Below are 17,568 nucleotides of genomic sequence, written 5' to 3'. Positions count from 1 at the left end.
GGCAGGTGGATTCTTTACCACTGAGCCACCAGAGAAGTCCTGTTATTTTCTTTTGATAGGCCTCAACCTTCCCATCACTTCATGGGAAATAGATGGGGAAACAGTGGAAGCAGTGTCAGACTTTATTTTTTGGGGCTCCAAAATCACTGCGGATGCTGATTGCAGCCATGAAATTAAAAGACGCTTACTCCTTGGAAGGAAATTTATGACCAACCTAGATAGTATATTAAAAAGCAGAGACATTACTTTGCCAACAAAGGTCCGTCAAGCCAAGGCTATGGTTTTTCCAGTGATCATGTATGGATGTGAGAATTGGACTGTGAAGAAAGCTGATCGCCGAAGAATCGATGCTTTTGAACTGTGGTGTTGGAGAAGACTCTTGAGAGTCCCTTATACTGCAAGGAGATCCAACCAGTCCATTCTAAAGGAGATCAATCCTGGATGTTCATTGGAGGGACTGATGCTAAAGCTGAAACTGCAATACTTTGGCCACCTCATGCGACGAGTTGACTCACTGGAAAAGACTCTGATGCTGGGAAAGGTTGGGGGCGGGAGGAGAAGGGTACGACAGAGAATGAGATGGCTGGATGGCATCACTGACTCTGTGGACATGAGTTTGAGTGTACTCCGGGAGTTGGTGATGGACAGGGAGGCCTGGCGTGCTGTGGTTCATGGGGTCGCGGAGAGTCGGACACGACTGAGCGACTGAACTGAACTGAACTGATGTATGTATGTCTGGAGGAGGGCATGGCAAGCCACTCCAGTATTCTTGCCTGGAGAATCCCATGGACAGAGGAGCCTGGTGAGCTACAGTTTCTAGGGTCACACAGAGTCGGACACGATTAAAGCAACTTAGCACACATGCATGCATGAATGTGTGTATAACTGAATCACATTATTGTACAGCAGAGATTCACACATTGTAAGTCAACTATTTCAATTAAAAAAATAGAGGAACAAAACAGGGCCAGTACCAGGTGGAGTTGGTCCCCTTCAATCCAATGGGTCCAGCCTCTGTCCTTCTTTTCCCCCTTCTGCACACAGGTGAGTCTGTCATTGTCCCAGGTGACCAAGCTCTGCATGAGGGATGGGAGAAAATACTGATTTGCTCTGGAAGCATCCTCAGATATGACTAGAGAAGGTGTCAAGGACCTTGCAAAACTAAAAGTCTATGTCATGACTTTAATTTTTGCCTTGTGGCCTTCCCTGGTGGCTCAGTGGTAAAGAATCCACCTGCCAGTGCAGGAGACACAGGTTTGGTCTCTGATCGGGGAAGATCCCACATGCCTCGGAGCAACTAAGCCCATGCACCACACCTGCTGAGCCTGTGCTCTAGAGACTGAGAGTCACAGCTACTGAGACCACGTGCCTTAGAACCTGTGCTCTGCAACAAGAGAAGCCACCGCAGTGAGAAGGCTTTGCACCACAACTAGAGAGTAGCCCTGATCGCCACAACTAGAGAAAACAGCCCACATGGCAACAAAGACCCAGCACAGCCAAAACTAAATAAATAATTTTTACCTTGCATTTTCTGTTATCCACGCCTTTGTTATCCTCATCAAATTCTTCTCCGACTTTAAATTTCACAACATAATTCCTGAAGGTGCTGTTCGTGTAGATGGTAAAAGAATCCCCATTCTGTTCAATCACTTTCTGTGGTTTCAGCATCTTGGCTATCTTACGAGTGGCAAAGTCAATATCTTAAAAATAATTTTTTAGAAAGAAAAGACATTTCAACATTTACTTGAGACACAAAAGCTGAGGATTTGGCAGCTGTCCCCAAAATCATTGCATCTGATGGCTAGTGTTTCTCAGGGTTTTGGTACAGACAGTTCCCATTCAGTAGCTTTGAACGCATTATGAACTAGAGGTAAAGGCTGCTTATTTTGTTTATTTGTTTCGCTGCCTGGAGTCTTAGTTGGCAACAGGCGGATCGTCAATCTTCATTGTGGCATGTGGAATGTTTAATTATGGCATGCAACTCTTAGTTGCAGCCTGTGGACTCTAGTTCCCTGACCAGGGATTGAACCAGGGCCCCCTGCATTGACAGCTCAGAGTCTTAGCCACTAGACCAGCAGGGAAATCCCAAGGTTGCTATTTTAAATAGAGAAAAAGTGAAAGTCGTTCAGTTGTGACTGCATGGACTATACAGTCCATGGAATTCTCCAGGCCAGAATACTGGAATGGGTTCCCTTCTCCAGGGGATCTTCCCAACCCCAGGATTGAACCCAGGTCTCCCACATTGCAGGCGGATTCTTTATCAGCTGAGCCACCAGGAAGCAAAGTGCAATTTTAGCCAGATCTGAGGAAGGTGACAAAGTGAATGGTGAGCTGTTCAGATCTTGGGGGAAAGAAGTGTAGGACTGGAAAAGGAAATGGCAACCACTCCAGTATTCTTGCCTGGAGACCCCCATGGAGTCTGGTGTGCTACAGTCAGAGGGGTCACAGAGTCGGACACTACTTAGTAACTGACCAGCAACAGCAAGTGTATGACAGAGCTCACTAGGACTCTCAGGAAGGGCATGTCAGATGGTCTCAGGAACCTCCAGGGCGGGGTGGCTGGAGAAGAATGAGGGAGAATGAGGAGGAGAGGAGGACCTAGAGATGAGATTCGGGGTAGCATAAGGAACCATCGGGCTTTAATTTAGAGCACAATGGAGTTGGATGGGAGCCACTGGCATATTTAGAGCAGGTGACATGATCTCATTGGCAGGCAGCCACAACTGCTGGCTTGTCATCTTGAACATTCCTATGAGTCACGGGACATGGTTCTCCTATTTAGGGAATGTCCTGTTCATGTGGAATGAAGTTTCAGGAATCATTTCAGAGATTTATGTACTTCAACGCAGATAGCTTGGTCCCAGAATTGACCCCTGTTTTAACTTGTTTGCCTAACAGATTCATTTTTTTCTGACATGACTGGCCCTCAGAGCTAGCTGTGCTTTTCAGGGCTGGGTGCCTCACATCTCCATTTTCAGCCTAGAAAATGTGGCCAAGCCCTTCATAGGGCTCCATGAGCATCACATTAGTCCCTACCCATTTCTTTTTTTCAAATGAATTTTTTTGTTGCACCACACAGCTTGCAGGTTCTTAGATCCCCCAAACCTAGGATTGAACCCCGGGCCCTCAGCAGTGAAAGTGCTGAGTCTTAACCAGTGGACCACCAGGGAGCTTCCAGTTCTACTCATTTCTAAGCTTGATGATAGTGTGAATATCCTTGTCTTAAGAAAGCTGTTTTTTTTTTTTTGGCTTCCCTGGTGGTCCAGTGGTCATGAATATGCTTTGCAATGCAGGGGACACCAGTCTGATTCCTGGTCCAGGAAGCCCCTGTGCCACTACTACTAGCCCATGTTCAGCAACTACTGAAGTTCGTGTGCCCTTGAGCATGTGTTCCCCAACAAGAGAAGCCTGCACACTGCCGCTAGGGAGTAACCCCCCACACCTGCACTCTCTGCAACTAGAGAAAGTCCCTGTACGATAACAAAGACCCAGTGCAGCCATAAATATATAAATAATCTTTTTTAAAAGCTAGCTGCCTGGAAAAAAAGAAAGGGTTTCTTAGAATGAAATAATGTCATTTTTGGCATATTGTCACCCTGCTTATTTAACTTATATGCAGAGTACATCATGTGAAATGCCCGGGTGGATGAATCACCAGCTGGAATCAAGATTGCCAGGAAAATGTCAACAACCTCAGTTATGCAGATGATATTAACCTAATGGCAGAAAGTGAAGAGGAACTAAAAGAATATCTTGATGAAGGTAAAAGAGCAGAGTGAAAAAGCTGGCTTGAAACTCAGCATTCAAAAAACTAAGATCATGGCATCTGGTCCCATCACTTCATGGTAAATAGATGGGGAAAAAATGGAAACAGTGGCAGATTTTTATTTTCTTGGGCTCCAGAATCACTGAGGACAGTGACTGCAGTCATGAAATTAAAAATACTTGTTCCTTGAAAGACAAACGTAGACAGCATCTTGAGAAGCAGAGACCTCACTTTGCTGCCAAAGGTCCGTATAGTCAAAGCTATGCTTTTTCCAGTAGTCATGTATGAATGTGCTATGCTGAGTTACCCTTTGTGTCTGACTCTTTGTGACCCCGTAGACTGTAGCTCACCAGGCTCCTCTGACCATGGGGATTCTTCAGGCAAGAATACTGGAATGGGTTGCCATGCCCTTCTCCTGGGGGTCTTTCCAACCCAGGGATTGAACACAGGTGTCCTGCATTGCAGGCTGATTCTTTACTGTCTGAGCCATCAGGGAAGGCCAAGAATACTGCAGTGTGTAGTCTGTCCCTTCTCCAGGTGATTGTCCTGACCCAGGGATTGAACCCCATCTCCTGCATTGCAGGTAGAGTCTTTACCAGCTGAGCTACCAGGGAAGCCCATGGGTATGACAGCTGGACCATAAAGAAAGTTGAGTGCTGAAGAATTGATGCTCTTGAACTGTGGTGCTGGAGAAGACTCTTGAGAGTCCCTTGGATTGCAAGGAGGTCAGACCAGTCAATCCTAAAGGAAATCAACCCTGAATATTCATTGAAAGGACTGATGCTGAAGCTGATGTTCCAATACTTTGGCCATCTGATGGGAAGAGCTGACTTATTGGAAAAGACCCTGATGCTTGGAAAGACTGAGAGCAGGAGAAGGGGGTGACAGAGGATGAGATGGTTGGATGGCATTATTGACTCAATGGACATGAGTTTGAGCAGACTGCAGGAGACAATGAAGGTAGGAAAGCCTGGCATGCTGCAGTCAATGGGGTCACAAAGTCAGACACAACTTAGTGACTGAACAACAACATCATTTGCAACATATTGGATGGACCTGGAGATTATCATACTTTAGTATGATATGTAAGTATGAAATAAGTCAGAAAGAGACAAATACCATATGATATCATTATTAATATATATGGAATCTAAAATATGATACAAATGAACTTATCTATGAAACAGAAACAGACTAACAGACATAGAGAATACACTTGTGGTTGTGAAGAGGCAGGGAGTGGAGAAGGAAAAGATTGCCAGTTTGATTGCAGAAGAAGCTGTTATATTAGGATGGATAAACAGCAAAGTCCTACTGTATAGTATAGGGAACTATATTCAATACCTTGTGATAAACCATAATGGAAAAGAATATAAAAAAGAATATATACATATATTTAACTGAGTCACTGTTATACAGTGGAAATTAACAGAATATTGTAAGTCAACTTTTTCAATACAATGAAAAAAAACTTTTTAACCTAGAACTCTAGCTTTTAGCATGAAATGTAAATGATCCAGTCTTTACTTATTTTCAGCAATCTTTAAACATGGAGGCTAACCCTTAAAATATTTATCTGATTATTAATATGATCAAGTCAAATTTAAAACAGTTATCACTGACTTTCCTTAAACCCTATTCTGTATGTATAACAAAAACAAATAAGAAACTAAACTTTAGATGATTACTTTATATCAATTATACTTTTACAATCAGTGAGATGATTTGTTGCTAGTAAATTTATAATTGATACTACCACATTATAAGACTGTCACTTAACAGATGGTGTTGCAGGCTGGCCTTTTTAAAGATCAAAATTTAAACTAGCTTAGGTTCTGGTCATTTTCTGCCAGGTCTACACTTATCATGACCGCAGTGACCAAATTGCTCATAAGGCTTTTGTCCAGGTCAAACCATACTTTTCCACACCATTGATTTTTTAAGTAGGAAGTAGGACATTCCAGCAGAAGGAAGTGAAGTGGAAGCCGCTCAGTCATGTCCAACTGTTTGCGATCCCATGGACTATATAGTCTATGGAATTCTCCAGGACAGAATACTGGAATGGGTAGCCTTTCTCTTCTCCAAGGAATCTTCCCAACCCAGGAGTCGAACCCAGACAACAATCTAAATGACGCACATACCATTATAAGCATGTGAGCATATACATTTTAGGGCAGGCTCTCAAAGAGGCCAATACAAACACATACTTTTCTAAACTTCATCTATTCACATTAACCCTTCATCTCACAGCCACTTCTTATAAAAAATTTTTTATTTTTAATTATTTATATTATTTGACTGTGCTGGGTCTTAGTTGTGGCAGGTGGGATCTTTGCTTGAAGCATACAGGATCTTTTATACATATATAACTGAAACTTTTCATTAAAAAATTTTTATAGTTTGTGAGTGACAAAATGAACAATGTGTAATGTGATGTGACCAAAACTAAGTTTTAAAAGTGTATTCATGCACAGAGTTTAAATTTCATGTTAAAAAGAAAAATAAAAAACAGCCATTTAATAGTGTCAAACTTTTATCTCATTACACGTGAATATTGTGTCAGATTTGATTAATTTGTCTTACAGCAAGATCTTTAGGTGTGGCATGTGAACATGCAGCATGTGAGATCTAGTTCCCTGATCAGGGATTGAACCCGGGCCCCTGCCTTGGGAGCTCAGTCTTAGCCACTGCACCACCAGGGAAGTCCCCCAAAGCCACTTCTAATTTTGAGGCAATGTGGGTCTTGGAGCCAAGAGAAATGGGCTTTAAATCCCAGCTTATGCAGTGACCTTCAACAAGTTGAAACATCCTCGTGTTCTCATGTTCATGATGAGATTAAAGATTAAAGGGAAGTCCTGGACAAGATGGTCAAGCTTTGTAGGCATTAGCTTCCTTCCTGCCTAAAGTGTCATACCCTGGGTCGTCCTTGGCTATTGTGGGGCCCACCAAGAACTCCCAAATCTGCAGCTAGCTCCTCTAGACTATAGAACCCAAGCAAACTTTCTTCAGCATCCAAAGGACAAGTTGCCTTTCTTCTCCTTTCAATTTGGCAGAAGCTAGGAAAGAGCAATATTGTTGGATCTGCAGGATCAACTCTACTCAAAAAGGACTTATTTCCCCCCTCAGAAGAGATGCTGGCTGGGACACATTGAAACAAACTCTATGGGGCCCACCTCGTTACAAATCTCTTCTGTGTCTTTTCTTTCTTTTTTTGTAGAAAATAGACTTCATTCAGTTTCGCTGGTGGCTCAGAGAGTAAAGAATTTGCCTGCAGTTCGGGAGACCTGGGTTCAATCCCTGGTTGGGAAGGTTCCCTAGAGGAAGGCCTGACAACTCACTCCAGTATTCTTGCCTGGAGAATCCTGTGAATAGAGCCGCCTGGTGGGCTACCGTCCGTGGGCTTGTAAAGAGTCAGAGACGACTGAGCGACTGGAAATCATCAGTAATTTCAGGGGTTTTGAGCATGAGCGACCCATTCTCCTTGCTTTGCACTGCAATAAAACTTTCTCTGCTCCAGACTCTGATGTTTCAATTTATTTGGTCTCACCATCGTAAAATAAAATTCATAGTTTATGGCAAGACAAGGGAAATTTAAACATAAAAATTCTTTGCCTTTTGGCCTCCCCTTCTACCTCCCTCCCCACCACACTGTGTATATGTGTGCATACTAAGTTACTTCTGATTCAATGAAACTATGACCCATACTGTGTAGGGCCATCCAAGATAGATGGGTCATAATGAAGAGTTCTGACAAAACGTGGTCCACTGGAGAAGGGCATGGCAAACCACTTCAGTATTCTTGCCTTGAGAACCCCATAAACAGTATGAAAAGGCAAAAAGATATGACACTGAAGGATGAACTCCCCAGGTCGGTAAGTGCCAATACGTTACTGGAGAAGAGTGGAGAAATAACTCCAGAAAGAATGAAGAGACGGAGCCAAAGTGTAAACAACGCCCAGTTGTGGATGTGACTGGTGATGGAAGTAAAGTTCTTTATTGCTATAAAGAACAATATTGCATAGGAACCTGAAATGGTAGGTCCGGGACTTCCCTGGTGGCTCAGTGGTATGAAATCTGCCTGCCAATGCAGGGAACACAGGTTCAATCCCTGGTCCAAGAAGATTCCACATGCCGCAGAGCAACTAAGCCTGTGGCCCACCACGACTGAGACTGAGCTCTAGAGCCCATGCTCCACAACTAGAGAGGAACCCCTATTTGCTACAACTAGAGAAAGCCAGCGCAGCAACGAAGACCCAGGGCAGCCAGAAAGAAAACAAACAAATAAATAAAAAATATTAAAAAAAAAAAATGAAATGGTAGGTCCATGAATCAAAGTCAGTTGGAAGTGGTTAAACAGGAGACGGCAAGAGTAAATATCAACATTTTAGGAATCAGTGAACTAAAATGAACAGGAATGGGCAAATTTAATTCAGATGGCCATCATATCTACTTCTGTGGGCAAGAATCCCTTAGAAGAATTGGAGTAGCCCTCATAGTCAATAAAAGAGTCTGAAATGCATTACTTGGGTGCAATCTCAAAAATGACAGGATGATCTCTGTTCGTTTCCAAGGCAAAACCATTCAATATCATAGTAATCCAAGTCTATGCCCCAACCACTAATGCCAAAGAAGCTGAAATTGAACAGTTCTATGAAGACCTACAAGATCTTCTAGAACTAACACCAGAAAAAGATGTCCTCTTCATCATGGGGGACTGGAATGCAAAAGTAGGAAGTCAAGAGATACATGGAATAACAGGCAAGTTTGACCTTAGAGTACAAAATGAAGCAGGGCAAAGTCTAGCAGAGTTTTGTCAAGAGAATGCACTGGTCATAGCCACCACCATCTTCCAACAACACAAGAGTCAACTCTAGACATGGACATCACCAGATAGTCAATACTGAAATCAGATTGATTATATTCTTTGCAGCCAAAGAAGGAGAAGCTCTATACAGTCAGCAAAAACAAGACCAGGAGCTGACTGTGGCTCAGATCATGAACTCCTTAGTGACAAATTCAAACTGAAATTGAAGAAAGAAGGGAAAACCACTAGACCATTCAGGTATGACCTAAATCAAATCCTTTATAATTATACAGTGGAAGTGACAAATAGTTTCAAGGGATTAGATTTGATAGAGTGCCTGAAGAACTATGGACAGAGGTTCATGACATTGTACAGGAGGCAGTGATCAAGAACATTGCCAAGAAAAAGAAATGCAAAAAGGCAAAGTGGTTGTCTGAGGAGACCTTACAAATAGCTGAGAAGAGAAGAGAAGGCAAACAAGAAAAGGAAAGATATATCCATCTGAATGCAGAGTTCCAAATAATAACAAGGAGAGATAGGAAAGCCTTCCTAAGTGAACAATGAAAAGAAATAGAGGAAAACAATAGAATGAGAAAGACTAGAGATCTCTTCAAGAAAATTAGAGATATCAAGGGAACATTTTATGCAAAAATAGGCACATTAAAGGACAGAAATGGTATGGGCCTAACAGAAGTAGAAGATATTAAGAAGAGGTGGCAAGAATACACAGAACTGTACAAAAAAGATCTTAATGACCCAGATAACCATGATGGTGTGATCCCTCACTTAGAGCCAGATATCCTGGAGTGTGAAGTCAAGTGGGCCTTAGGAAGCATCACTACAAACAAAGCTAGTGGAGGTGATCAAGTTCCAGCAGAGCCATTTCAAAACCTAAAAGATGAGACTGTTAAAGTGATGCACTCAATATGCCAGCAAATTTGGAAAATTCGGCAGTGGCCACAGGACTGGAAAAGATCAATTTTCATTCCAATCCCAAGGAAACACAATGCCAAAGAATGTTCAAACTACTGCACAATTGCATTCATCTCACATGCTAGCAAAGTAATGCTCAAAATTCTCTAAGCCAGACTTCAATAGTACATGAACTGAGAACTTCCAGATATTCAAACTGGATTTAGAAAAGGCAGAGGAACAAGAGATCAAATTGCCAACATCTACTGGATCATCGAAAAAGCAAGAGAATTCCAGAAAAACATCTACTTCTGCTTCATTGACTACACTAAAGCCTTTGACTGTGTGGATCACAAAAAACATGGAAATTTCTTAAAGAGATGGGAATACCTGACCACCTTACCTGCCTCCTGAGAAATCTGTATGCAGGTCAAGAAGCAACATGGATGCTTCGTCAAGTATTGGACATGGAACAACAAACTGGTTCCAAATTGGGAAAGGAATTCATAAAGGCTATATATTGTCACCCTGCTTATTTAACTTATATGCAGAGTACATCATTCGAAATGTCAGGCTGGATGAAATACAAGCTGGAATCAAGATTGCTGGCAGAAATATCAATAACCTCAGATATGCCCATAACACCACCCTTATGGCAGAAAGCGAAGAGGAACTAAAGAGCCTCTTGATGAAAGTGAAAGAGAAGAATGAAAAAGCTGGCTTAAAACTCAACAGTCAAAAAACTAAGATCATGGCATCCAATCCCATTACTTCATGGCAAATAGATGCGGAAACAATGGACACAGTGACAGAATTTATTTTCTTAGGCTCCAAAATCACTGCATATGGTGACTGCAGCCATGAAATTAAAAGATGCTTGTTCCTTGGGAGAAAAGCTATGATCAACCTAGACAGCATATTCAAAAGCAGAGATGTTACTTTGCCAGTCAAGGTCCTTCTAGTCAAAGCTATGGTTTTCCAGTGCATATATGGATGTGAGATTTGGACTGTAAAGAAAGCTGAGTGCCAAATAATTGATGGTTTTGAACTGTGGTGTTGGAGAAGACTCTTGAGAGTCCCTTGGACTGCAAAGAGATCCAACCAGTCAATCCTAAAGAAAATCAGTCCTAAATGTTCATTGGAAGGACTGATGCTGAAGCTAAAGCTCCAATACTTTGGCTACCTGATGGGAAGAACTGACTCACTGGAAAAGACCCTGATGCTGGGAAAGATTGAAGGCAGGAGGAGAAGGGGATGACAGAGGATATGAGATGGTTGGATGGCATCACTGACTTGATGAAAATGAGTTTGAGCAAGCTCTGGGAGTTGGTGATAAACAAGGAACCCTGCCGTGTTGCAGTCCATGGGGTTGCAAAGAGTGGGACACCGCTGAGCGACTAAACTGAACTGAAAGCTTGGACTCTGCCCCAATTCTCTCTGGAATCTCCTCGGTTCAAGACCCTACATGAATAGCTTAAAATTTCCCCAATTTTGCCATTCAAGGAGACAACGCTTTGTTAAAGATCTCCACTGATGTCCTTATTTCCTTTCAGTTCAGTTCAGTTTAGTTGTTCAGTCGTGTCCAACTCTTTGTGACCCCATGGACTACAACACAGCTGGGTTCCCTGTACATCACCACCTCCCAGAGTTTACCCAAACTCATATGTTTTGAGTCAGTGATGCCATCCAGCCATCTCATTCTCTGTCGTCCCCTTCTCCTCCTGCCCCCAATCCCTCCCAGCATCAGAGTCTTTTCCAGTGAGTCAAGTCTTCGCATGAGGTGGCCAAAATATTGGAGTTTCAGCTTCAGCACCAGTCCTTCCAATGAACACCCAGGACTAATCTCCTTGAGAATGGACTGGTTGGATCTCCTTGCAGTCCAAGGGACTCTCAAGAGTCTTCTCCAACACCACAGTTCAAAGCATCAGTTCTTCAGGGCTCAGCTTTCTTCACAGTCCAACTCTCACATCTATACATGACCACTGGAAAAACCATAGCCTTGACTAGATGGACCTTTGTTGGCAAAGTAATGTCTCTGCTTTTTAATATCTGCTTTAAGTAATTATAAATCCTTTCTTCTCCTGATATTTGGCTTGGTTTGTTTCTCCTGGCTGTATGCCCACGAAGAGGTGAATTCGGTTTTCAGGTGACACTATGAGATCTCTTGGTTTGTATTTTAGACACTCTTAGAATATCACATCTCATCCAACCACCTCTAACAAATAGGGAATCTAACAGAATTCAGAGGCTGTATAGCTTTGATTCTATCACCAACAATCAATGGCTAGTTCTGGGTTTCCAGTTTGGTGCTCTGCTATACTAACTAACCTCTATTCCAGAAATCCCTAGCACACTTATGTTTCTTTTGGGAAACAGACTGCAAATAAGAGTTAATGTGTTGTCTGGATCCAGTATCTTTCTGGAACCAGAACCAAACATTAAAAAAGGAGTGGTGGGACTTCCCTGGTGGTCCAGTGGTTAAGACTCCATGCTGCCATTGCAAGGAGCACAGGTTCAATCCCTGGTTGGGGTGCTAAGCTCCCACAGGCCATGCAGTACAGCCAAAATAAATAAACAAAATTAAAATTTATAAAAATAGGAGCTGTGAGGCTCAATACTCTATCGATTCAATACTGTTTGGTTTAATCCTTTGTGAAATGGGTTGGATGATAAATGAATACAGCTAATGTAAATAGGGCTTCCCAGGTGGTACAGTCGGAGAAGGCAATGGCAAGCCACTCCAGTACGCTTGCCTAGAAAATCCCATGGACGGAGGAGCCTGGTAGGCTGCAGTCCGTGGGGTCGCTAAGGGTCGGACACGACTGAGCGACTTCACTTTTACTTTTCACTTTCACACATTGGAGAAGGAAATGGCAACCCACTCCAGTGTTCTTGCCTGGAGAATCCCAGGGACAGGGGAGCCTGGTGGGCTTCCATCTACGGGGTCACACAGAGTCGGACACGACTGAAGTGACTTAGCAGCAGCAGCAGGTGGTACAGTGGTAAAGAATCTGCCTTCCAGTGCAGGAGACACAGGTTTGATGGTTCAATCCCTGATTGGGAAGATCCCCTGGAATAGGAAATGGCAACCCTCCAATATTCTTGCCTGGAGAATCCCATGGACAGAGGAGCCTGGCAGGCTACAGTCCATGGGGTTACAAAGAGTTGGACACAACTGAAGTGACTTAGCATGAATGCATGCAATATAAATAAATAGAGCCTCTTTTAGCCTTTAGGATTTCATACAGTGGTAGATATGGATAAACTTATACAGAAATCATGAAAAAAGAAGTCTCAAAGAAGGAGTCACAGCATAACGTATAGAAAAGTAAGACAGTACTGGGGACAGATGAAGGATTTCACGAATACACATTTGAAAAACACTGATTACAACAGTCAGAAGGCTTCTTTGCGATACTCAACAGGCTTAACAAAAGATGTTTCCACACACTTGAAACATTCACCCTGACTCCATTCCCTGTTTTCTTCTCTAAGAAATTTGCTCTAAAAGCCATGGGAATGACTAAAAAGAAAGCACTGCAAGGCAAAATTCAAAGCCATGCCCTGATCTCTAACACTTTATCCTCCACAAAGACATCAGATGCTAGCCAGAGAAACCAGGGAAGAAAGCACTTATGAGGACTTCCCTGGCAGTCCAGTGATTAACAACCCATAAACTCCCAATATAGGGGCACAGGTTTGATCCCTGGATGGGGAACTAAGATCCCACATGTCATGGGTTGTGACCAAAAACCACCTCCCCCACCAAAAAAAAACACAAACAAGCAGAAAAAGAAAGCACTTATGATCACATGCCCCCACTAATTTGAGGGTGAAGTGATAAGTAAATTGTCAGGGCTTACTACCTTTAGGAAAAATAATCATTAATTCCTTCTTATGACTATGCCAAAGCCTTTGACTGTGTGGATCACAATAAACTGTGGAACATTCTGAAAGAGATGGGAATACCAGACCACCTGACCTGCCTCTTGAGAAACCTGTATGCAGGTCAGGAAGCAACAGTTAGAACTGGACATGGAACAACAGACTGGTTCCAAATAGGAAAAGGAGTACGTCAAGATTGTGTATTGTCACCCTGCTTATTTAACTTATATGCAGAGTACATCATGAGGAACGCTGGGCTGGAAGAAGCACAAGCTGGAATCAAGATTGTCGGGAGAAATATCAATAACCTCAGATATGCAGATGACACCACCCTTATGGCAGAAAGTGAAGAGGAACTCAAAAGCCTCTTGATGAAAGCGAAAGAGGAGAGTGAAAAGGTTGGCTTGAAGCTCAACATTCAGAAAACAAAGATCATGGCATCTGGTCCCATCACTTCCTGGGAAATAGATGGGGAAACAGTGGAAATGGTGTCAGACTATATTTTTTTGGGCTCCAAAATCACTGCAGATGCTGATTGCAGCCATGAAATTAAAAGACGCTTACTCCTGGGAAGGAAAGTTATGACCAACCTAGATAACATATTCAAAAGCAGAGACATTACTTTGCCAACAAAAGTCTGTCTAGTCAAGGCTATGGTTTTTCCCGTGGTCATGTATGGATGTGAGAGTTGGACTGTGAAGAAAGCTAGTCGCCGAAGAATTGATGCTTTTGAACTGTGGTGTTGGAGAAGACTGTTGAGAGTCCCTTGGACTGCAAGGAGATCCAACCAGTCCATTCTAAAGGAGATCAATCCTGGGTGTTCATTGGAAGGACTGATGCTAAAGCTGAAACTCCAATACTTTGGCCACCTCATGCGACAAGTTGACTCATTGGAAAAGAGTCTGATGCTGGGAGGGATTGGGGGTGGGAGGAGACGGGGATGACGGAGAATGAGATGGCTGGATGGCATCACCGACTCGATGGACATGAGTTTGAGTGAACTCCGAGAGTTGGTGATGGACAGGGAGACCTGGCGTGCTGTGGTTCATGGGGTCGCAAAGAGTCGGAGACGACTGAGCGCCTGAACTGAACTGAACTGATGAATTATAAACAGAGAGGAAATGAGATTCAGATTAAGGGTAGCAGAATATGCCACCCCAAAATATGCCACTTTGTCATATTGACTATTTTGAAATGAAGGCCATGAGAAAGCAGAAAAGCCCTGCCCTCCCCCAGAGCAGGACATAATTTTGTAAATGTGTCCCCTGCTCTCCCTGTACCAGGTTGGACAGAAATTAGGGACACAACTCTGAACTCCTATCAGTCTAGAGATGGCACCAGGTGAATTTACATAACAAACTTTACTAACTCGTTCTTATTTATCATTAGTTCCTCCATGTATTTATCTTCCCACAATTTGTCACCGCTGGAATCTCAAAGCCCTTTTCTTTGTCTTATCACTTCTCTGCAGAATTATTACTCTTTGCTCAGGTGCCATATAACTTCCTTTTTTTTTTTTCTTTTCTTCTTTTAAAAAAATTTTTGGCCACAGCTGGTGGCATGTGGGATCTTAGTTCCCCAACCAGGGATCAAACCCATGCCCCCTGTATTGGAAGTCGAATCTCAACCACTGGCCCACCAGGGAAGTTCCCTAAGCTCAGGTTCTAACCACTCTGAGATACTCATCACTGAATGCTCCTGAATGTATTCACCATGCATGTGTTAACAAGTTTCTGTTTGTTGTCTTGTTACTCTGTCTCTTAGTATAATTTACAGGGTCCTGACCAATGAAACTAAGAAAGGTAGAGAACTAACATTTTTTTCCTTGCCTATATGGTTTCTGTCAGTATGAATCTGATTTAGCTTGAGAAGTTCCAGGCCTCCCTGCTTAGTGTGAGAAAGGGAGGGTAAAATCCTACCATAGTTTTGGAGATCTTATAGACACACTGGAACCTCAGAATGCTGTTTAGTCACTCAGTCATGTCTGACTCTTTGCAACCCCATGGACTGTAGCCTGCCAGGCTCCTCTGTCCATGGGGTTCTCCAGGCAATAACACTGGAGTGGGTTGCCATTTCCTTCTCCAGGGGATGTTCCCAACCCAGGGATCAAACCTGCATCTCCTGTGTTGGCAGGCTGATTCTTTATCACTGAGCCACCTGGGAACCCCAGAATGGTGCATTCCAACATGGCTAAAATACCTGATTTTATGTTATTATTATGTTTTTAAAGAGTGGTTAAAAGAAAAAAAAAATGCCCCCCTGCTCTCAATTTGCAGATGGAGAAACACAAGCTCAGGTCAGATAATGCGGAAGAGGAGTCAGAGCAGCCCCCAGTCCCCCAGACTTCCGGACACTCCAGCCTGATCAAAAGTGCCCCTGATCAGGGACTTCCCTGGTGAGCCAGTGTCTAAGACTCCATGCTCCCAATGCAGGGGGTCTGGGATTCATCCCTGGTCAGGGAACACCTGCCCCAACTAAGAATTTGAATGCTGCAACTAAAGATCTCACATCTTGCAACTAAGACCCAGCGCAACTAAGACCCAAATAAAAAAATAAAGTTCAAAGAATATGCCCTTGTGTAGGTTGAATATTAGAGACATGGCTAGTCCTGGCTTGAGGTATGCTGCCAGCTTAAAATGAACTCCTATTTAACAACAGCAACACAAAAGTGCCTCTGATTGCTGTTATTTAGTCAGAAGCTCCGGAGAAGGCAATGGCAACCCACTTCAGTACTCTTGCCTGGAAAAGCCCATGGATGGAGGAGCCTGGTGGGCTGCAGTTCATCGGGTCGCTAAGAGTGGGACACGACTGAGCGACTTCACTTTCACTTTTCACTTTCACGCATTGGAGAAGGAAATGGCAACCCACTCCTGTGTTCTTGCCTGGAGAATCCCAGGGACGGCGGAGCCTGTTGGGCTAACGTCTATGGGGTCGCACAGAGTCGGACACGACTGAAGCGACTTAGCAGCAGCAGCAGCAGTCAGAAGCTCTAGGCATGAGCAGGTGCTCAGAACCACCAATGCTGACGAATTAAATTACCGGCAGAAGGAACTGAGGGTCAGTACCAAAGGGAGGCCTTCTACCCTCATGGCAGGAAAGAAACTCTGCGGACCCCGCCGCCCCGCTACACCCCCTGAGGCCCCTCCCGTACTTCTTCCTCCCTGCCGGGCAGGAGAAAGTGGAAGCAAACCCTCCAAGCACCGGCCCACAGTCCTCCTGGCTGGAATTGGGCCCCGGGGTAGGGGTGAGGGGGTAGCGGCCTCTAAAGGGTCTGGGTTTATTAACCCCCTCGATGAGAAGAGGAAACCAGGAAACTAAAGATTTCAAACGTGTCTCCAGAACTCTAACCCGCACTAGAGCCGCCGGAGGTCGGGTTGGGGCGGGGGGCGAGGGAGGGGCCGGAAGCCAGGCTCGCGACGGTCCTCTGGGGCCCCGGAATCTGCGCCCCGGAGCATCTCCAGGGGGAGCTGATGCTGCGGGCCGGGACCTCCCCTGGACTCGGCGATTCCCTCAGCCCGTTGCCCAGAGCCCCGCGTTAAAGCGGCCGCGGGGCGAGGATCTCCGGGGAGGGGCTTCGGGTCGGGGCGCCTCCCCGACACCCATGGGGAACCCCATCGTGTCCCCGACTCTCCCTGCGAGGTGGCCTACTCCACCGTCGCCCCCACCTTCCTGGAAGTCCGCGATGGGACAGGAGCCTTGGCCGCGTGGACCGGGCACCTGCGGACAGACGGGAGGACAGACAGGCTGGCCCACTGGGAGAGGAGAGACGGGAGGGGCCAGGAGGCTGTCAGACGGATGGAGAACAGGGGATGCGGGAGACCGAAGGTTGAGGGGACAGGCGGCTGGACTGAAGGACTGGCAGACGGGCGGAGGTGGAAGACCGACGACAGTCAGACGGACGTTCAGGGGGACGGAGGATACACGAGGGTGGGGAAGTGCGGGACCCCGCGAACCCGTAGTAAGACTCGGGGGACGCACAGGTGCAGGTGAGGGGACGCAGGAAGACGGACCAGCAGGCCGGCCCCGCCGCCTCCGCCGCGAACTGGACGCGTGGCCGAGCCGGAGGCCCCCCGCACGGCCCCTCCCGCCTACCTAGGGCCCGCATGTAGCCCTCGACGTTGTCGCTGCGGAGCAGGTTCCAGGTGCCGCTGAGGTCGGAAGGCATGGCGGGGCTGGGGATGGCACTGACGGGGCAGCGGAG

General features: G+C 44.9%; 1 protein-coding gene across 1 annotated transcript; it reads right to left on the bottom strand.

Annotated features, from left to right (window-relative positions):
* Nucleotides 1–889: 889 nt before the first annotated feature.
* Nucleotides 890–17,568, bottom strand: RBP7 (retinol binding protein 7). Its single transcript, XM_088845056.1, has 3 exons — nucleotides 17,460–17,568; nucleotides 1,522–1,700; nucleotides 890–1,076 (listed from the first exon to the last, which is right to left on the bottom strand). The coding sequence occupies exons 1-3, from the start codon at nucleotides 17,530–17,532 to the stop codon at nucleotides 891–893; spliced, it is 438 nt and encodes a 145-aa protein (XP_088701182.1). The 5' UTR covers nucleotides 17,533–17,568; the 3' UTR covers nucleotide 890.

This window comes from Moschus berezovskii, chromosome 17 (genome assembly GCF_049115385.1).
Source record: "Moschus berezovskii isolate FMDL1 chromosome 17, NW_MosBer_1.0, whole genome shotgun sequence".
Classification (NCBI taxonomy): Eukaryota; Metazoa; Chordata; class Mammalia; order Artiodactyla; family Moschidae; genus Moschus; species Moschus berezovskii.
This window is presented reverse-complemented; position numbering and strand designations above follow the sequence as displayed.